Below are 21,673 nucleotides of genomic sequence, written 5' to 3'. Positions count from 1 at the left end.
TTTTTTATTTAATTTTAATGTCTTCTGCTCAGTTTTAAGCTAATGAATGCTTCTGTCATGTAGATATACTGTTATTAGCACATGATAGGAAATGACAGGATAAGAAGCAGTGGTCATACAACTTCTAATACTTGGAATTCTTGTATAGATAAGCATATGTTTGATCAAATCAGCTAAAGAAATTACATTTATTAATGTAATAGCCAACAGTGTGAATGTTACTTGTGTAAAAGAAGAAAAAGGTTGGCTTGCGTTGGAATGAATTTGGGATTGCTTGGTTTTCCCCTTCATCCAGTCTGATCGTGTGTTTAGAGTGTGTCTGTGTGCAAGTGTGTATGAGTGCATGCAGTCTGTGTCTGTCTGATTGTCCCCAGTGCTCTTGTACCAAAAGCTGCTTTTACACAGTGTGCCCCAATGTACGCCTATTTTGGGATACCTGACCTGAACAATAGCAGTAAATCTACCACGACCCTCTTTGTGTCATTCTAATGGTGTTCAGTCTGAAGTGGTTAAGCTCCATTGTTTAGTCTCTTTTTGGATTTGAGACCTGCAATTATCCTGCCATTTCTGTGGGTCTTAATACTGCTGCATTATTTGCTTATCATCCTGTCCCCTCTGGTTCACTGCTGTGATTCAGCATTTTGCAGTATGGATTTTTGTCTTTTTTTTTTTTTCTTTCTTTTTTTAAAAAGCCTTTTCACTTGTGTGTATTCTCTGCACTTTACTGCTGCGTGGGTGAGGCGCAGGGAAGGGAGGGAGGGGTGGGACTGACAATGCATTGTGGAACAGAGAGCAGTTGTGGCTGCACGGGAAAGGGCGGAGATGGAGGTGATTACTTTGAGTGGATGTTTTTTAGGCAAGGAAAGGAGGAGAATCCCAGGTGGAGGTGGGTAGTGTGAATTGGACCATGGCAAAATAAAGAACATTTTCTTTCAGTGTCTGCTCAAATCAAATCATTGAAATACACTTTTTGTTTTCTCCAGTATGGGCTCCCTTTAACGTGAAAGGGATGTTCCTCCTGCTTTGGCGACTTTACACTAGCCCCTCCACGCACTTCTTTGTTTTTATCAGTTCATGGAGTTTTCCCCCTTTTCTGTGTCATGTCTTGTTTTCTCGGTTTGCAGAATGATTCTCCTCCTCCTTTCTTTGTTATATAGAATGCACTTTCTACTAAATTTCTTGGGTAGTTAAGGAAAAATAACATTGTATATTCTTTAAAGATGTTTTAAAAAAATCAATATACTTTTCCCCTTTGTATTTTTAACCACTTAATGTAGCATTGCGTATTTTATTATTGTATCTGGTACAAAATGTGCAGCTTTATGTCCTGGTTTGACGTCTCTTTTTTTTCTTTTTTTTTTTTGTATGTTATCTGGGGATTGAGGAGAAGTTGAGGGGGGGGGGGAAAAAAGTTGGGCCTTTTTTGATAATGTACATTTAACTGACTGCTAACTTTAAAAGTAAAAACAAGTAGCCATGATTATTACATCTGAGTTTGTTTGTTTTGCTTTGCTGGATGCAGATGGTTATGAAATGCAGCAGGTCTGTTTAACTTTCATACCTTACTTTCCTGAAAAGTGTAGCTTGCTGCCACTGCGGCTCTTACTCTACTATTTTTAGGTTCACTGGGTTCTTGGCACAACATGTTACCTAACAATGGCTGCGGGCTACACATGACCCTCAGGGTTCAACAACAGCTTTGCTTTGCTGAGCATTTATTTGACAAGAGAAGTTTTAGATCCTCTTCTTTGTGAGCACTTCCTGTTCACTTTAAAGTCACAGCAGGCTTTATTGTATTTGAGGGCAGTGATCTTGACAGTCAAGTACCCACATTGTACCTCTTAGATATGCAAATGCACCTTGAGGCCATATAACTACTTACATAGATTACAAGAGTGTGTTTAAAATCGACTTCTTGGATATCTCTTGTTGCATCTCAGCCAGGTTTATTCATGCATTAACAGCGTGCACCTCCACTGATGTCACATTAAGGCATTTATTGTTGCTAGAATACCTCCTAAAATGCTGTGTATCCTCCATCACCATAGGAGGTTTTAAGTGGTGCACCAATGAGTCACATAATCCTATAAGGTAGCAGAGCGGGCTGATGGGTAGAGAAAAGTGTGAGTGACTCACTGTTGGTGAGTGGGTGGTCAGGTACCAAGGCTCACTCCATGAGCAGGGGAGATAATAACACACCGTCTGTACATCTCCATTCCCATTTGGGCTTCAAAATAGTCGGCCTCCCCAGCTGTTAGTCATTACGCCTTGCGGTGTTGAGGAGGGAGGAGGCCCCCCCTCCGTCTGTCAGCAGGCAGATAAAGAGAGGAGGGCTTCATGCCATGTTTTTGTAGGCAAGTGTGCACCGCTCTGAAACTTGCAGTGCGGTTCATTAATCAGTATACTTGCAGGGTTTTATCTAGACTGCTGTCTCGTGGAGAAACAAGCAGGCAACACAAACTCCCTTGCTGCGATGCTAATGTTTCCCTGTAGTTAATAAACGAAAACACAACACTGCTCTCAGATGTGAAATGATTTCGTTCCAGTCATCCTCACAAATGTCTCGCATGTGGTACTTTGCCCCCGTTCCCTGTGCCGCCTTTGCAACAGAGTACTTATTGGCCGGAAATCCAGATCATCCTGGATGAGGGAAGGTGCTTGTTCTCTTTGTAAGAACATGAGAGAGCATTAAAACTGTTCTGTTTTAAGTGAATGTGGCTGAGTTACTTTAGCAAATTCAGATGAGATGGGGTTATTCAGATGTTATCCCTGATTCTCCACTCCAAATTGGAATTACACAAAGACGTATAAATGGGAAAACTTGAGAGCTTGACCTTGTCCCATTGACCTCCCACTGCTACCAGAAGTGCTTATTCTCCACAACTTTTCTTTTTTTTCGGTAAATGCTCCATTGTGTGGATGTGGCTATGCCACGTTTGGAGCCATGTATAAATACTAATGGGCTACATTTACGAGACTGGCGCACATTTCTTCTATGGTTATATTCAAGGAACGGACTATTTACTCTCGATGGGTTTTTCTTCTTCCTTTCTCCCTCCCCCTACTCCCACAATCCCCTCCCCCCTCCACCTTTTTATATCGTGAACGCGCGCAATAGGCTGCTATTAAATGGGCGGACTCGGAGGCGCGGTCACGTTCAGAGCGGCTCCGGTGGGTTTGAGTGGCACATAAAAGTGCGCGAGCCACCGGCCGACCGGCGGAACTCTACCTCTCCTCTATGAGACCGGATCGGAGCTGACTGACACCGGGGATCGGAACCAGAGCCGGTGACTCATCTGTTATTATTATTATTATTAGTAGTAGTAGTATTTTAAACCTCAATCCAGCGCACATCGCCTTGACTGCATGATGTTTGTGCTGCTGTTATGTAAAACAAAACCCTTCTAGATTAGCAGCTTGATAAGTAGCCATGGCTTTTCTTACTAATCAGTAAGCTTTTTTTATTATTATTATTATTTAAAGAAAAGTCTAAAATCCCTATTAATAGTTGTTTTGTTTTTTTTTATGTGTGCTTTATGAGCTCTCTGACCTTTTTTCGGCATTTGTCTGCCTTTTAAGTTTGTCCCGTACTGCGTTTCCACTGATTCAGCATTCATTGTATTTTTCTTCCCATAAAGGAACAAACCAGCTACAGTTTGAAGTCAACTGGTTTGATCTGGACATCCACTGTAGACATCCGGGAAAATCCAAGGTAAGCACACGTCCTGTGAAAAAGTTGAATAGGGCTGACCTGCCCGGATATGTAATCTGTAGCTTATCGTTTTGCTTGCTGCATAAGTGAGTCTTACCTTGTTTTTCGCTCTTCTACACAATACTTGACCCCCCCCCCCCCCTCCACAAATCCATAATTTGCTGCCGCCTCTTGTCTGACACAGTTGTTGGTTGGCTGCTTTATATTATATTTATAGATTTTTTTCGTGCCTTTTCATTGAAATTATATTATTGCTATGAAATCTATATTTGACTTCTTTGCCTCCACCCAAACCCCCACACCCTCCTTTATTGCATTGATGTTTCCCAGAAGGTCACCCTCCACCTCACCGCGGCCCATTGCGTGGGATGCTGGAGAGCAGAAGAGCGGGGGTGGAGATTTGATGCCACTTGGCAATATTAAAAGTTGTGGCGTAGTAAATCATGGGGGATTCAATCTTCAACTGCTGTTATGTCCCACCCCATCCCCCAGGCGAGGAGGAACCCCAGAGACCCAGGCGCTCAGAGATCATGGCCTCCCACCCAGCTCACATCTCCCCTGACAAGCGCTTCCTGATCTTCTTTGACTTCGACGAGACCATCGTGGATGAAACCAGCGATGACATGGTCGTGCAGGCCGTCCCGGGTCAGCACCTCCCCGGGTGGCTGACGGACACTTATCAGCCCGGCCGCTACAACGAATACATGCAGCGGGTGCTGGCCTACCTGGCGGAGCAGGGGGTCACCGAGAGCGACATACGCAGCGTCATGGAGAAGATACCGGCCACACCCGGCATGCTCACCCTCTTCCAGTTCCTCCGCAACCGGCCCGCGAAGGACTTTGAGGTGATACTGGTGTCCGACGCCAACACTTACTTCATAGAGTGCTGGCTCCGGCGCGTCGGGGCCCGCCAGCTGTTCCACCGGATCTTTTCGAACCCCGCGACCTTCAACAAGGACGGGCGGCTGGTGCTGCGGCCCTTCCACTCTCACGACTGCCCCCGGTGCCCAGACAACATGTGCAAGCAGGTGATCGTCAAGGACTACGTGGCCCGCAGGACGCAGGAGCGGGGGCGCCCGTACCAGAGAATCTTCTACGTCGGGGACGGAGCTAATGACTTCTGCCCCGCGCTCTCCCTCGGTCCCCGCGACGTGGCCTTCCCGCGGAGGGACTTCCCCATGCACCGGCTGATCACCGAGACCCACGAAGCCCAGCCAGGGGAGTTCAAGGCTGTCACGGTGCCTTGGGTGAGCGCGGAGGATGTGGTGCAGCGGCTCCGGAAACTGGTGGCAGATTAAAGGGCCACACACTTAGAGAGTGTAACACAGAGGGGGGGTAATCAAGGGGCCAGCTGACACTTTAAGTCATATTCTCAGGTAAAATATTCCCAGAAATTGTTGTGCACGGCAATAAGATATTTGTACCATCTGCAAGGGTCATTGTGTCTATCTGGCAACCAAGACGTGCCTCAGTCCAGAATCTCACGTTTTTGTTCCCCAGCCCTGAAATAGAAACCCGGTTTAATCATTAGACATCAAGACCTCAGCTGTTACCCAAAGTGGGGAATCAAATGTAATGATATAAGCATATTACAGCATATTTCAGTATAACTATAAAGTTTGAGAGCATCTGATTAAATATCCTTCAGTGTGGAACATGGAGTGATCGTAAATGTTAAAGTGGGTCAGTGGTGTGAGGAATCACTGCAGCAGTCAATAAAAATCTTATAAATAACATGACAAACATATCAACCAACTGACTTGAGTGCTCCCGAATAGCAGTTATAACTGTTTTATTACAAACTGCACATTTTTGAATATGCAACATTAAATCCATTAAATAAAATTCAGACTTACACTGCCATGTGATGGCAAAGGGCATTGAAACTGACCAAACAGTATTTTCTACGTTCCCCAGACACTACCTTCTGTCTAATTGAGAACTGTATGAATGACCGTGTATCAAGAGTGTGTGTTTATGTTTATCAGTCTGTCTTTATTGTGTAGGCTTCGCCTACTGAAACTATCAACACCAGCAGGAATAAAGCCATCGACTGAAACTGTGTCTGTGCACTTTTTATTACATTGCCAGAATCCACGAGCAGCAGCGAACGCCCCCCATATCGTTCATAACGGCGGGACATAGTGTCACATTTTCTGTTGCAACGCTGACAACTGCTAGGATATCCCTCGTCTGAAATTTTTAGACTGCTTTAACTCCCATCACAAACTCACACGCACCCACAATTTGCATGCCATAACAATTACAAAGGCATTTGAAAGAGACTGCAATTAAAAACGGGCTTGAAATGACACCTGAAAGCTACATTAAAACACAAACCAATGATTTTTTTTTTCCAGAATGACGTCTTATACGTTGATATTTGTTTTAAAAAAAGTATTTTCATCCTTTATTAGAAGGCATGCCTGACTTTTAGTGTATAAAAATATTACAAAATGTCTTTACTTTCATCTCCTTTATCTCCTCACGAGCATATTCATTGCTGTCTAGTGTCCTCTTGTGGCTAAAGGGTGTAACTGCATACGCGATGTTGTTAAGGTCTTCATTCAGGTCACCGATTAAGATTTGTCTACAACACGGTAACGTTTACATTTTCCGAGTCTTTCGGCTAATATATTCTAAAAGCAGTTATCAAAATAACTCTAAAAATAGAGGAAGTTGTAGTTGCATATGAGGATCACCTGAGGGCAACAATTGCACACGGACGTCAGTGAAGATATAAAAAAATAAAAACAAATCATTACATAAATGCTCTGAGTACACACGTTTTATTTTGCAGCAAGTGTCATTTGTGGATGGTGAAGCGATTTAGCAATGAGCCCTTCGTTTTGAAAACGTGTGCAGTAGTGGCTTTGTAGCCCAAATGGGGGAAGTAGTGAGCTTTGACATTCATTGTTAACCGCCTTCATATTAAACAGCCGAAGAAGAAAACCGGAAGCGTCTGGTGCGCATGGCGCTCTTTGAATAATATTTTCTCCTCTGCTTATAAACACAACTCTCGGTTTGCTCGAAATCGATAATTAAGTTATTCCCACAGGATACAGGTACGTGTATTTAGCAGCATGCAGCACTGAGTTATCTTTAACTAAAATCTCTGAACAACAACAACGTAACTCAAACGTCGCTTTCAAGCCATTCATTTCTGTGCTTGTTAGCCGGCTAGCACGGTCGTCTTAGGATCGCTAGTGCAGTAATAGAAGAGCTGCTTATGTCAAACGGAAACGTCTTAGTCAAGATGCATTTTCTGTGCTGATTATCTGTGGACCGAAAACTCGAGTGAACTTGATAAAAGTAACTGAACTGCGACCGTGCATGCTATGCAGCGGTTAGCGTTAGCATTCGCTTTAGCGGTGACTTACAGTGACATATACTTTCTCATGAATGTTAACCGCCACTGGCAGACAGAAAACAAGCTAAAGCTAACTTATATTAAAAGTACATTTCATTTTCCAGTGAAGCATTAAAGTGAAGAAGTTACTGATGTGTTATTGATGACTCAGTGACACGTTGCGTTTTGGCTAACTTTAAACAGCAATAAGATACGTTATACATTTTAAATATCTCGTCTTTTCCCCCTCTCATATATATATATATATATATATATATATATATATATATATATATATATATATATATATTTCTGCTGAAACGTTATGCGTTTTGTATGCTACAGTGGATCGTATTTATTAAATTAACTTTGCCACCAGATTCACTTGCTCATTGATATATCAACCCCTCATTTAGTTCTCTGCGATATGGAGGCTGATTTGTATGACGAGTTTGGGAACTACATCGGTCCAGAGCTGGACTCTGACGACGATGATGATGACCTGGATGCAGAGGACAGAGACGTCGACGAGGTATGCTTAACACTCAAGAACCAGCAGTAATTACCAGGTAGTACCGAAGTTCGTGTTTGCAGTGTATACATGAGTTTGTGGTATTTACAATTTGCAGGGTGATGAAGATGACGAGGATGAGCCAGCGGATGCTGATGATGATGTCCCTGGCATGGAGGTGGTCCTGCATGAGGACAAGAAGTACTATCCTACAGCAGAGGAGGTCTATGGGCCTGAAGTGGAAACTATTGTACAGGAGGAAGATACACAACCACTTACAGGTAGGGCTGCTTAAATTGATCTAAAGATGGATAAAAGAAACCTTGTTGACCAAAATCCAAGGTTTCTACATACAGAAAAGAGGTTTTTGCCTTCTCTCAACAGAAAATTACCAGCACCATGACTAACATTATTATAAATGTAAAGTCGGCATTATTTTAAAAATGGGCTTTAATTTAGTCAAGAATAAAAAAAAATGATAGGAAAATACTTAGACTTCTGTCAAGTAACAGATGCTCATGGCTTTAACTTTATGAGGACCAATCATGCTTACATGTGTAGTCACTAACGAGAAACCCCGAAGGTCTTGTCATCTTGGTCGAGCTGAACTTAACAGTGAATTTGGGTTTGTTAGGAAGCAGCATAAGTGGAAGAACATAGATGGATGAAAACAGGCGCAATAGTACACTGGGCAAAATTAAAGGAAAATGTAAATGTTTTGAAAACCCACAGATTCCCTCTCTGTATTTTCAGATACATTTTAACAGTAGACTGGATTTTTCTGTACTGTAAACATAGTCAAGGAGTGCAGTCTTAAAAATGCTTCTTTTCATAATCCTGTACACAATATTGTCTTTTTACTCCTTCCAGAGCCGATCATCAAGCCTGTGAAGAACAAGCAGTTCACCCTGATGGAACAGGAGTTGCCTGCCACAGTTTACGATATGGAGTAAGAAATTTTCAAGTGTTTCGTTGCATCTGAAAATGCAATTCAGCGTTTCACAGACTGATCTCGTGTAATATTCTTTACACATTAGTCCATCTACATGCATTTACAGTGTGTCTTTAGCAAGCAGCATTAACCCTCTTCTCCCTCGCCAGATTTCTCGCAGATCTGATGGACGGGCCAGAGCTGATTCGTAACGTCACCCTCTGCGGTCACCTTCACCACGGCAAGGTTAGAGTCTGCCTTATTCCTGCTCCGGGCTCAGGCTTCTTTAAATATGCTCTTCCAGTCGTGGTCCTCCTCCAGCATGTAGCCAAGCGAACATGTGTTCCTAAGATGAAAAATTGAACAGATTTGGAACATTTTGGAGCATATGCTAATAACATGGCTGCACTTTAGAGCCATCTGTGGCTCACGGGAATCTAATGAATGTGTTTATTCCATTCAGACCTGTTTTGTGGATTGCCTGATTGAGCAGACACACCCAGAAATCAGGAAGAGAGATGATGTGGATGTGAGTGTTGTGTACAATAATTCAAAATGTTTGCAGTCTGTTATACATAAATTCTGTATATGACAGCTGAGACCAACATGATCTGTTTTACTTTTTCAGCTCCGGTACACAGACATCCTCTTTACCGAACAAGAGGTGAGTGGCTTGGTTTAACTGCTGTAATGCTACATAGCATTCATTACTAAATAATTCTATCAATATTTATAAGTATCCAGAGTCTATTTAGCCTGAATATCTTCTTTAGAAGACTGTATTGATGTTTTCCTTGCTTTTGCCTGATCCATGTTTTTATAGAGAGGGGTTGGCATCAAAAGTACCCCTGTCACAATGGTCCTGCCTGACTCCAGAGGAAAATCCTACCTTTTCAATATAATGGATACACCAGGTATTGTATTCACATTGGATCCTTTAGTTGTTAGATGCATATTTTGAGGTTTTATAGAATGAGCTAAAAGTTGCTGACAAAAAACATAAAAACTAACAAGTCTACTTTTGTGCTTGTCCTCCCATAGGCCACGTGAATTTCTCTGACGAGGTCACATCTAGCATCCGCCTCTCAGATGGCGTTGTCCTCTTCATAGATGCAGCAGAAGGAGTGAGTCAACTCCTATTTGCGGTTCTCCCAAACCAACACCATCTATATCTTTTTATGTCATTATACGTGTGTTCTTCAGCTGCCCATAGATCTCACAGATATTTGTGTATCTCTGCCCAGGTGATGCTGAACACAGAGCGTCTCATCAAGCATGCAGTTCAGGAGCGAATGGCGATCACCATCTGCATCAACAAGGTTGATCGTCTCATTCTGGAGCTCAAACTGCCGCCCACAGATGCTTATTATAAACTTCGCCACATTGTAGATGAGGTCAATGGTTTGCTGAGGTAATACTGGGAACCCCTCGCTAACAGTGTCTGAAGTGTTTTATGTGATTTTTTTTTTTTTCCCCCCCAAAGGAAATTACCATAAAAATATTTGTTAATAATAAATATTATTGTCTTGGTGTATGTTAAGTTACTACGTTTAAATATTTTCTAATATGATATCTTGGTGGTATGAGGTAGTGTGAAGCTTGCTAGCACTGCACTGCTGACAATAGCAGGATTCTTTATTTTGTCAGGCGGTAAACATGGTCGCAGCAAGAATTTCTTTTAAAGGAAAGCCACATTAATCTGGAACTGACCACCCAGTGACACTGGTTGCTGATTGGCTATTTCTCTTCCCTCTCAGCACATATTCTACAGATGAGAACTTGGTGGTGTCTCCTCTCCTTGGAAATGTCTGCTTTGCCAGCTCTCAGTACAGCATCTGTTTCACCCTGGGGTCCTTTGCAAAGATCTACTCAGATACCTATGGTGAGATGACTTTTGGGCTTATAAAGTAGTGAAATCAGTGCTTCACTACAGCAGTATTAATATATTGCTGTTTTTAACCATAAAGCTTTGTCTGAATATAGAACCATGTGTATTTCTGCTATTTTGACCCAATTTAATTCATTTAAAACATGTAAATGCATAAGAAACATGGCATCCTTATACAGTTTATCTATTTCAGTTTTTATGTGTTGTTTATGTTTTGTTAAATGAACCTTTTTTGTTTACATAGCATAGTTGATGGATTAAATAATTTCTGGTTTCTAAAGTACATTCGATAAGCTAAAACCATAAGATTACAAAATACTCTGAAGTTAGGGGGCTTTTAGGTTGTAAATCTAACAAGTGCTTATGGCTTTTACTGAAAGCTGATGTATAATATATCGTTTTGATATTTTTCTGTCTTGAAAAATAATCTTAACACACGTGATTTTGATTTTTAAAATGGTTCAGGAAGCCTGAAAAACAAATGTCAGAACTGAAGAATCTTAGTTCAGTCTGGGGGCTTCAAAGCTTCGACTTTCATGTGACCAGCCCTACAAAAAGCCATGACTTTATTTCATACACTGCACAGTATCCTCTTACCCTTTCTCTCTCTGTTTGTAGGTGACATCAACTATAATGAGTTTGCCAAGAGGCTCTGGGGAGATATTTATTTCAACCCCAAAACGTGAGTAGCTAATGTGGATACGCAGCTACGCTCTTAATACACCATTACTATTATTACTACTACAGCAGTTTTCTCCTCTTCCTAATTCAGTCGCAAGTTCACAAAAAAAGCTCCCAGTAGTAACTCCCAGCGCAGCTTTGTGGAATTTGTTCTGGAGCCTCTCTACAAGATCCTCTCACAGGTTCGATGCATTTAACGTCTTATTTATTTATTTATTTATTTTTTTAACATATGCACAACCAGGTAGCTCGGTACATTCTGGCTGCAGGAAGGGTGGGATGAACTCGCAAAGCTCTGTGTGTAATCCTTACCTAAATCCTCTTTGTGCCTAGGTGGTTGGGGATGTGGACACGTCTCTCCCTCGAGTTTTGGATGAGCTTGGTATCCATCTGACTAAGGAGGAGCTGAAGCTGAACATTAGACCCTTGCTGAGGCTCGTCTGTAATCGCTTCTTTGGAGAGTTCACTGGTATTGCCCGATTTATTTATTTTGTTTTGTTTATATATATATATATATATATTATTATTTCTTTCTTTTTTCAACTTAAAATACTATACAGGCTTGTATGCTTGGCTGCGTAATCAATAAAGTAGTAATAATACTATAGACTATTAGCTTGTCTGTATTTTGTAGCTGTAATCTGTAGATTAATGGTCATTCTTTAGAAAATCTGAGTCTCATATCTCCAGTACATCAAATATTGAAATCTTGGCGCTTTTCTTGCAGGCTTTGTAGACATGTGCGTGCAACACATTCCTTCACCACAAGAGGGTGCTAGGAACAAGATCGAGCACACCTACACCGGAGGTCTTGACTCAGACTTGGGGGAAGTCATGGCAGAGTGTGATCCTGATGTAAGTTTAATGGAAGGTCAGGTTTGTTGTGTGCTGAGAAGATGCAGCAGTTAATTACTAAAGGTGGCAGTCTCCTTCCAGTGGAATTCTTTCAGGTCTGATGCAAAAAAAGTCAAAGGGCTCCTTGAATTGCTTGAAAAACACAAATTGTTAATTGATACCTTTACTAAAAGTTATGTTCCAGTGGTTAAAACTTTCCACTTCTTCATCATTCCTCTTATGTTCTCATGTCTGTCGTCCTCAGGGTCCTCTGATGTGCCACACCACTAAGATGTACAGTACAGAGGATGGCGTTCAGTTCCATGCTTTCGGTCGGGTGCTGAGTGGGACCATTCAGGCAGGTCAGCCCGTCAAGGTCTTGGGAGAGAACTACACACTTGAAGATGAGGAGGACTCTCAGGTCTGCACTGTGGGGCGTCTCTGGATTTCTGTGGCCAGGTATACTTTTAAAGCTTGAATTCTTTGTTTTGTCACAAATCAGGGATTGGTTATTAAAATTTCAGTTCATCCCACTATTTTAGGTATCAGATTGAAGTGAATCGAGTGCCCGCCGGCAACTGGGTTCTCATTGAGGGCTGTGACCAGCCGATCGTCAAGACCGCCACAATCACAGAGCCCAGAGGGAACGAAGAGGTGGGAGATCGGCAGAAAAATATGCCCAACGTCTTAGAAAAATAAAAAAAGAGTCAAATCCAGATTCTCATGTTTTTTTTAACTCTGCCTTTTAGGCTCAGATTTTTAGGCCGTTGAAGTTCAACACAGCATCAGTCATCAAGATCGCAGTGGAGCCAGTGAATCCATCAGAGCTGCCCAAAATGCTCGACGGACTGAGGAAGGTTAACAAGAGCTATCCTTCTCTCACCACAAAGGTATGACATCACACATATTTCAATAGTTTTCTTCTTTTCTTTTTTTTTTAAATAACAGCCTGAGCCTGTTATTTTAAAGTCAGTATGTTTTAAAAGATTTCAGTGTAGTTTTACCTTTGAAAGGACAAACATTGGAAGTGTCACTGCTCCAGACTGTAATCTAAACAACAGTTAAATGAATTGACTGGTGTGTTTGTCTTTCAGGTGGAGGAGTCTGGAGAGCATGTCATCCTGGGGACAGGAGAGCTTTACTTGGACTGCGTCATGCACGACTTGAGGAAGATGTACTCTGAAATCGACATTAAAGTAATTTTTCCTCCGCATTGCTTTACTAATGATGTACAACTTGTGGCATTTATTTCACGTCTCGTAATGACAACTTTAGGGACCACGAGAATTAGTAAGAAAATTTAAATGATGAGATTTAGTTTTTGCTGCAATTTCCCTGAAAGTTATTAGGCTGTAGCTGGAATGTTAGTCTGTTAAAGGGGAGGAAACGGTGTGTTATCCACTCCGCTGCCAACCCAGATGTGCTTTGATGTTTTTGAAGAAGTTTTTTATTTTGTGGTTTTTATTTACTTTTTTGGTAGAAAAATGAAACATTGCTTTCTATTTGTAATTTCGCTCCTCGTCCCCCTCAGGTTGCCGACCCTGTTGTGACTTTCTGTGAAACGGTTGTGGAGACATCGTCCCTGAAGTGCTTTGCTGAGACGCCTAATAAAAAGTACGTGTCGAGGGTAATATTTTTAGATCTTATCCAAACAAACAACAGCATGAGGGCAGTCTGGGATAGATTATTAATATAATTTAGAGCACCCGGCTCTAAAATAATTTTCTTTTTAAGTTTTAAAGTTTCAAATCTAATGCATGCTGTTTTGCAGTTTGTAGTGTTTGATGTTGAGAAGTTAAATATGTGCACTGTTCAGAGTGTTTCAGTCAGTCTTTCCCTTGAGCTGAGTGTCTCTCCAACCCATAATTAGTGATTGATAGATGTATGATATGATTGACAGGAATAAGATCACCATGATTGCCGAGCCCTTGGAGAAGGGGCTGGCCGAGGACATCGAGAATGAAGTAGTGCAGATATCTTGGAACAGGTAGGTGAAGACATTACTCTTATCCTCACACGTATAGAAGATAGAATGAACTAAAATTATGTAATTTACTTTTTTATTTTAGACGTGTTAATTTCTTCCTTTTCCTTCTAATATGATACCAGGGTTATAAAATACTTAATACTTCAGCGCCATCCTGACCAATATTTTATTTTCATTTATCTTATTGTAAAAGTCTACAGTCAAGCGGCGCTTCACAAATCTAAATAGTTTACAACATGGAAACTTCTGGCAACACTCAAGAAACAGAAACAGATCAAATTTAGATTTTCCAGAAAAGACCTAAAAAGGAAAGAAATGCCCAGTTGATTAATGGTTTGGGGTTTTTTTAATTTGTAAATGAAAGTAAAATGAACTCATGCCAGAATGGTGGGCACATAGAATGAAAAAGGAAGGAAAGAAAGGGTTCATGATCCAAACAATACCACATTATCTATCAAACGCAGTGAAGGCAGTGTTATGTTAGCGGAATGCATGGCATCCAGAGGCACTGGGTCACCGATTGCTACTGATTTTGTGACTGCAGCAAGAAGTAGCAAGATGTTTTTAAGTTATAGAACTATAGTTTCTGCTCACATTCAGTTAAATACTGCAAAACTAATTTAAACATTACAAGAAAAGATGCAGAAAAACGCATTGGAGCAGCTTTTTAAGGTAAAAGACATGCACGTGTTCTTAGATGGCTAACTCGGTCACCTGACCTCAATACGGCCGAGTATGATTTTGGGGTTTTTTTTGTATATATATTTTTATTGAAGGAAAAAAAAGGACTTGTTACAATAAGGTGCATTGCTATTATTTAGTCGTCCCCCCCCCCCCCCCCCCCCCCAAAAAAAAAAAACAAAGAGAGAGGAAAAAAAAGAAGAAGACTTTTTCTTAGTCCTTTTGTTTTACATTCAGATAGCGAAGAAATGAACTCGGTGGCTTGACAGTACATATTATGAAGTTGAGGGTCAACCTGACATTGTACGATACATGGGAGATACACCAATTCAGGGCTGGTCTTACCTAAATTCAGGGCGGATGGGGGACACAAAGCTAATCCATTTATTCCATATTTTGTAGAATTTGTCTTTTCGAATTTTTAAAAAGAATGTCAATTTTTCCATTTCAAATATTTCAAAAAACACATTAAACCAATCCTCAAGTGTTAGCGGAGTTGGATTTAACCACTTTCTGGTTATTGGTTTTTTGCTGGCCACTAATAGTGCTTGTAAGAGCTTTGTGTCCCCTCCCCGGACCGAGCCAGCAACCAAGCCCAAGTACAAATTTACAAATTTATCTTAAAAACCTCACACAGAGTTTTATGAATTCCCAGCCAGTAATTTTTTAAGTTAGGGCAGTCCCAAAAGATATAGTAATGATGTGCCTCTTCTGATCCACATCTTCTCCAGCATTCCGCTGTCCCATTTTTATATTTAGATCTATATATCTATTTATTTAGATTACTGAAGCCAAAACTAAAAGCACAAGGCCAGGAAAAGCATCTCAAGAGAGAGAACTATTTTTTTGTGCCAGACTTTATACAATCAATGCTGGTATTTTACATTAAGGTATTAAAAATAATCCATGCATTTAAAATTTGGACAAACATTTTACAGTTGGTTCTATTGGTTTGTCGATTTTTCTAGCGCTTGCACAAATGAAGGGACACTGTATTAACAAAAAAACCCTCAATGGTCAATGAAAGTCTATATTTTAGTCACATCTTAATTGCCTCTTATGTTTCTTTTTCTTTAAAATGTATTACTGGTATTCAAGACTATTGGGTGAAGGAAATGTGAAATACAAAAGCAGCTACTGTCACCAATATATCTATTTAAAGTGTATATAAACAACTTTCTGTATTTTAACATTAAGGCAATATGAAGAACAAACGTCTGTGCATTATGAATGTATGTCTTCATTTTTTTTTAAAAATCCTCCATGCTATATTGATCAAGTCACTTACAGTAATTGAATCATTCACTAAAAGCATGGATGAATTTCTTCCTCTCTCTGACATGATTACATGCATGAGTGTGTATGGTGCTCGAGAGAGGCTTCCAGTCAGTACATGTCTGAGCTCATTGGTACCCAGCAGAGCCAGCATGGGATACTCTTCCTCTTCCATTAACCCCTTTACCCCCCAGCGAGCCAATATCTTTAATGTTACACAGTTGCACAGTGGTGCAGCCCTCTTTTCAACTGGGCTCTGTTCTTTTCTCATGACAGGAAGAAGCTGGGAGAGTTTTTCCAGACCAAGTACGACTGGGATTTGCTGGCTGCCAGATCTATTTGGGCCTTCGGACCAGACACTACAGGACCAAACATTCTTGTAGACGACACACTGCCTTCTGAGGTGAGGTTTTAATTCAGCCATGCAGCTCAGTCACAACAGTGCGCCTGTTTGTCTATGCAAAGATTTAATGCTAGACGCTTTTTCCTACTTGAGCACAGACTCTTCAAAACAAAATAAAACTCTTTGACAGTTTAAAAAAGCATCCAAAAACATAACAGAAAATGGGGCTTTTAAAAGCACAAAATTCAAATTGTTTTTATGCAAAAGAATTTGTCATTTGAAAAGCTGAAACCCTGTGAGTATTTGGCAGTTTGACTTTTTTCAGTCTTGCCGAAATTCATGCATTAACAATAGAAACCCAGAGGAGCATACTTGCACCAAATCTCAAAATCCCCCATATTCATATGAACATCTGGATCTGAATTAGTTTGTGATACTTCAAGGTGATGACACTATTTCTTCACTTTTCAAATTAACATTTGTGTATATGAGACATATGGTCTCGTTTTTGCTCGATTCCAATCGGGAATTTCAATCACTTCTAAACTGGTCCAAGGTCCACATCTGGTTTAAAAAAAAAATCATGCAAATGAGCACAGTTTTTTGAGTAGCTTAGAGACCGACAAACTGAACCAATCAGAACTTGTTGGCAGTGCTCTTAAACCAGGGGTCTCAAACTCCAGTTCTCGAGAGCCGCTGTCCTGAAAACTTTTCCATGTGTCCCTGTTGCAACTCACCTGAATACAGTTAGCAGGTTATTAGCAAGACTCTATAGAACTTGACTGCATGCTGAGGTGGCAATTCAGCCATTTGATTCATGTTACAGCAGCTCATGAGTGAATGAACACGGTGCAATAAAAGAACTTTTGGAAGTACATTTTTCCAAACACTTACATTTACTTAAATTGACTTGAGTAGGGTTTGGGGTTGCCACTTAAGCATGCAGTCAAGTTTTGTTCTCTCTGAATGACCTACTAATTTATTCAGGTGTGTTGCAACAGGGACACATGGAAAACTTTCAGGACACTGGTCCTCGAGGACTGGAGTTTGAGATCCCTGCCTTAAACTATGCCGTTATATGAAATTTGTGACAGTAGTTTAGTTATCGATGATTCATTTTAATTTTTATTCTATAAGATCAAAAAAATACATTTCAAAGAAACAAAAGTTTAGAACATCCACTCCTGGCTAGCTGTGCTTAGTTTCTACCCGTCAAATCATACAAGGATATTGAACTGTCAAGGTTTTAGCCAATCCTCCATCAACTTGTGTTTCACCTACAGGTGGACAAAGCACTGCTTGGTTCAGTCAAAGACAGTATTGTGCAAGGCTTCCAGTGGGGCACCAGGGAAGGACCTCTGTGTGACGAACGTAAGTTCTCTCTTTGATCCCCGCACCACTGAAACACGCTGCTTCTATGGAGAAAATCTTTGTTTTGTTTGGATTGCATCTGGTGCTGGAATTTCCTCCTAACCTTGTAGAAACTGTACTCTGTCAAAATGTGCCTTTCCTCATCAGTGTTATTTAACCATAATCGTGTGTTTTGCTGCCTTCAGCCATCAGAAATGTCAAGTTCAAGATCCTGGACGCGGTCATAGCTCAGGAGCCTCTCCACAGAGGAGGAGGTCAGGTCATCCCAACAGCAAGGAGAGTGGTGTACTCTGCTTTCCTCATGGTGAGCTCATTCTTCCCCCGATCCCCATTCTTCTCATCTGCCATTAGCTTCTCCAGTTTTTCCTTTCACCTGCACTTTCTTTAATGTTCCATTACCTTGATTAGAGTATGGATCTTTGCTGATGTGTGGTCTTTTTAATTGCAGTGTGATAACATTTCTCTTTCATGATGTTGGCTTCTTTCCTCATCTTCTTTGGCTTGTATGCTGCTGTTTTCATAAATCTGTCAGTCAGCTGTACATGCCATTGCCGTATTTTTAATTTTTTTTTCTCCAGGCTTTTGTCCTTGCTTTAATGTATACTGTCCCTTATGTCTCAGGCCACTCCGAGGTTGATGGAGCCATATTACTTTGTAGAGGTTCAGGCTCCAGCTGATTGTGTGTCTGCAGTTTACACAGTGCTGGCTCGAAGGAGGTTTGTCTGTTTTCATTATATATCGATGTAGGGTTTAGTGCAAAGCAGTGCAAATATTAGTAAATACAAATTCCTTCTGCTTTTTAATTATTGGTGTCGTGTTTGTCATTAATCAGGGGTCACGTCACCCAGGATGCACCAATTCCAGGCTCTCCGCTCTACACAATTAAGGCTTTCATCCCAGCCATCGACTCGTTCGGCTTTGAGACAGACCTTCGCACGCACACACAGGGTCAGGCGTTTGCTCTGTCTGTGTTCCACCACTGGCAGGTAAGATTTAAAGACATTAACTTGCTTTCCAGCTCATGTTTGTTCAGTAAAGTCAGTAACAACATCAGTGAAAATCCAGGTGGAAATGCTAAGAAAACGCAGACATTCAAGGAGCTTTGGAGACGTCTAGAGGTGTCAGACTTACACATGGAGTTTGGTATGCGCTGTACTTTAATACAAGTAAAGAAAAAGCTTAGATTCATTGAGAATGAAATAATGGCCAACCCTCACCTGCTTGCACCTGAGGAGCGGAATAAGATTTTATCAAAAGAGACAAAAAAAAACCACCCCAAAGATACGGTTAATTTGTGAATTTCATAGTGAATATTCACTAAACGACAGCGTGATTTTTGGTTCGTCTGCTGAAACCCATGCACTTACTTGCACGGACAAACTCTGACACCACATAAAATTATGGCAGCTTGTGCAGCAGAGTGACCCACGTCGTGCACATGTCTGCCACTCTGGTTAAAACGCTTTTGATGTGGAGTAGAGGGGAGTGTTGAGTCATTACGTTTTAAGTATAACGTGGCTGTCCGGGTATCTTTCTGCACATGTCTGACATGTGTTTGTGTCTGCACTCTGCAGAGCTGTGTCAGGGAAAATTAACTCTACTTAGTGTAGATTAATACTTTGCTGCTCTGAAATTAATCTGAAAGAAAAAAGGATTATCCTGGATGGAAATATTAAGTATTTTTATACTCCTAAGTTTTGTTTTATCCTCTTGAGGTGAAAATGAAAGTGTGACAAGAAGCTAGGCATGAATTATTTATTCATAAGCTTGTTGAAATACTGTAAAAAGATGTATTATAGGTACACTGATCCTTTGGGACATGAAAAATAAATGAAACCCACTGATGACAAATGCACACAGGGTTTTTTTTCCTCCCTCGTAACTTATTTCAGTCAACTTGTTAGGTTCCAAAGTATTGTGTGTAGTTTTTTTCCCTGAGAATATAAATTACCCTTCATGTTTTAGGGCAGTTACCAACTCAGATTTCCCCTGGGAAAATTCCTAATTTTATTTTCATTTTTAAAACTGCAGCAGAAATATTTTGATATTTTGCAATTATGTGAACCAGTGTGATGAATTATTTCCACCTAGCTCAGTTGTAGAGTGTTTGGAGAAACCCTCCCTCAAAAAACAAGGGAAGTCCCCCCCAGCAGACTTCCAAGATGAAGTACCAATCACCATGACCACCTATCCTTTAATGACTCTTCAAAAGGCAGCCTCTCTTTCTGTAACCGATACAATCAACAGTATTAATGTTCACTGCTGACTAGTCCTGCCAGCACATATAGATTCAGCTGTCCCAGATAATAAGAATATAGCACAGTGAGCTATGCTGTTTGCCACATTTAACTCAAGAGGCTATATTGTGTCTCCCTCATTAGTTTGATCATGTAGTGCCAGTATTGGCATGCTATCAGTGCGCTGCTGACTTATTCTTGTTCGAGGCTCCCATCCATCTGTTGATTAGGCTTCAGCCATGCTATTGATGATATTTTTCCCCTTTTCCTCTACTTTTAATCTCTCCTCGAGGCTGAGAAAGTCTTAGTTACTTGCCTCACACTACTTACTTCAGATTCAAGCTTTCCTCTTCTTCCTGGATTTAAGAACTGTATCACATCTCACTAAAAACTTTCAAAGGTTATCCAATGAGTTAGTGGATTTAATAAATTGTTTAAAAACCTTCAAACTAATTTCTTCTGACTCAACTTGTTAACAAGACGCTGATGCCATGTCGGTCACAGACGAAAAGAGTGACAGCACTTTCACGTTGCGCTTTCCATCATGTTGATGGACGCACCCCTGACTCAGTAACAAAGGGACAGACTTGCAACTGAATCAGATATTTAATGAAATGCCCACTCAGCTTGTTAATGCTCTGAGTTTGATGTGCTTCGCGTTGTCAGATTATTTCACAGATTGTGCACAGTTGAGTAAAAAGGGGAAGAATTGCCATGTTGACCAGTCACAGCTGCCATTTGCTCTTTCTCTCTTTATTTTTCACCATGACGATCGTGTTTGTCTTTCAGATTGTGCCCGGTGACCCTTTAGATAAGAGCATTGTGATCAGGCCCCTCGAGCCTCAGCCTGCCCCCCATCTAGCCAGAGAGTTCATGATCAAGACCCGAAGACGCAAAGTGAGCCTTTTGACCACTTGTTCATCGATACTTCTATAAAATGTGCTTGTAAATTGTCTTATTTTCTTTATGCTATCTAATTATATTTTGGGTTCTCCGAAGGGCCTGAGCGAGGATGTGAGCATCAGCAAGTTCTTCGACGACCCTATGTTGTTGGAGCTGGCCAAACAAGATGTGGTGCTCAACTATCCCATGTGAGATCACAGCATTCACTGCAAACTCCAGCAACACCACCAAGACCTCTGCTGCTCAATGAACAGCAAATCCTGCTTGTTTTAGAAGTTATGGGGTATAATGTTGCTACACCTTACCCATTGCAGAGCAGCTGTAGTTGTCAAACATCGCAGAAGTTTGTTGCTTCATCAATCTCTTGTATTTTTATTTTTTATATGTACAAACTGTCATTGTTTTTGTAGAGGAAAAAGAGACATATGGTGTTCGATCTAGCGTATGTCTAAATAAAAGTTTGTAAGTCAGAGGTTGAGATGTCTGGTTCTTTCTAGTGCTGCAATCTTTTAACTTAATTTTACATTTCAAAGTCAACGTATGGGTGTATTGGATTTGAAACACCTGGATGGGAATCTTCAGTGTTTGTGTCTGTGGGTGAAAATGTTGCTTAGTTGGACTTTTTGCTGATGGCTTGAGTGAGCGGTGCGTGTCTGTCTGGAACTCAGTGTGGGCAGTGACTGATAGGTTGTGGGATGATTTGAGGCAGCCAGGAAGGAAGCAAAGGTTAGGGTCACATGACCAAATAAAAGGGGGAACAAAGGAATGATGGAGCATATCAAAGGAGACAGATGTCATTGGATTAAATGTTTGGTCTTCCTTCATCTTGAGTGTGTGCTGTAAACTTAAAAGGCCTGGAAGTGACACAACCCAACAAATGACTTCTTCCTATGGATGTAGTTTCAATGGTGTGTAGAGAATGTGGAGTGGCTCAGGTAATTTCAGGTAATTAGACGAAGGGGTAGGGTTA

General features: G+C 40.9%; 2 protein-coding genes across 3 annotated transcripts; both read left to right on the top strand.

The window, feature by feature from the left end:
* The first annotated feature begins 1,493 nt into the window (after nucleotides 1–1,493).
* On the top strand, nucleotides 1,494–5,771 carry phospho1 (phosphoethanolamine/phosphocholine phosphatase 1). 2 transcript variants are annotated; one of them, XM_026164321.1, is made up of 3 exons: nucleotides 1,494–3,287; nucleotides 3,639–3,712; nucleotides 4,043–5,771. In XM_026164321.1, exon 3 carries the CDS (start codon nucleotides 4,156–4,158, stop codon nucleotides 5,008–5,010), a length of 855 nt encoding a protein of 284 aa, XP_026020106.1. In that variant the 5' UTR covers nucleotides 1,494–3,287; nucleotides 3,639–3,712; nucleotides 4,043–4,155; the 3' UTR covers nucleotides 5,011–5,771. The 2 variants fall into 2 exon arrangements, with proteins under 2 accessions (XP_026020106.1, XP_026020107.1); XM_026164322.1 differs by having other exon boundaries at nucleotides 1,495–3,287; nucleotides 4,205–5,771.
* An 823-nt stretch (nucleotides 5,772–6,594) lies between these two features.
* eftud2 (elongation factor Tu GTP binding domain containing 2) lies at nucleotides 6,595–21,176 on the top strand. Its single transcript, XM_026164314.1, has 28 exons — nucleotides 6,595–6,777; nucleotides 7,478–7,593; nucleotides 7,691–7,853; nucleotides 8,443–8,521; nucleotides 8,674–8,749; nucleotides 8,967–9,032; nucleotides 9,132–9,167; nucleotides 9,327–9,417; nucleotides 9,545–9,627; nucleotides 9,748–9,914; nucleotides 10,261–10,385; nucleotides 11,010–11,073; nucleotides 11,164–11,254; nucleotides 11,406–11,541; nucleotides 11,800–11,927; nucleotides 12,172–12,365; nucleotides 12,449–12,560; nucleotides 12,656–12,796; nucleotides 13,001–13,102; nucleotides 13,438–13,520; nucleotides 13,807–13,893; nucleotides 16,126–16,252; nucleotides 17,476–17,563; nucleotides 17,749–17,867; nucleotides 18,185–18,279; nucleotides 18,396–18,549; nucleotides 20,590–20,697; nucleotides 20,800–21,176. Exons 2-28 carry the CDS (start codon nucleotides 7,489–7,491, stop codon nucleotides 20,893–20,895), a joined length of 2,916 nt encoding a protein of 971 aa, XP_026020099.1. The 5' UTR covers nucleotides 6,595–6,777; nucleotides 7,478–7,488; the 3' UTR covers nucleotides 20,896–21,176.
* The last annotated feature ends 497 nt before the right edge of the window (nucleotides 21,177–21,673 follow it).

Source organism: Astatotilapia calliptera, chromosome 4 (genome assembly GCF_900246225.1).
Source record: "Astatotilapia calliptera chromosome 4, fAstCal1.2, whole genome shotgun sequence".
NCBI lineage: Eukaryota > Metazoa > Chordata > Actinopteri > Cichliformes > Cichlidae > Astatotilapia > Astatotilapia calliptera.
This window is presented reverse-complemented; position numbering and strand designations above follow the sequence as displayed.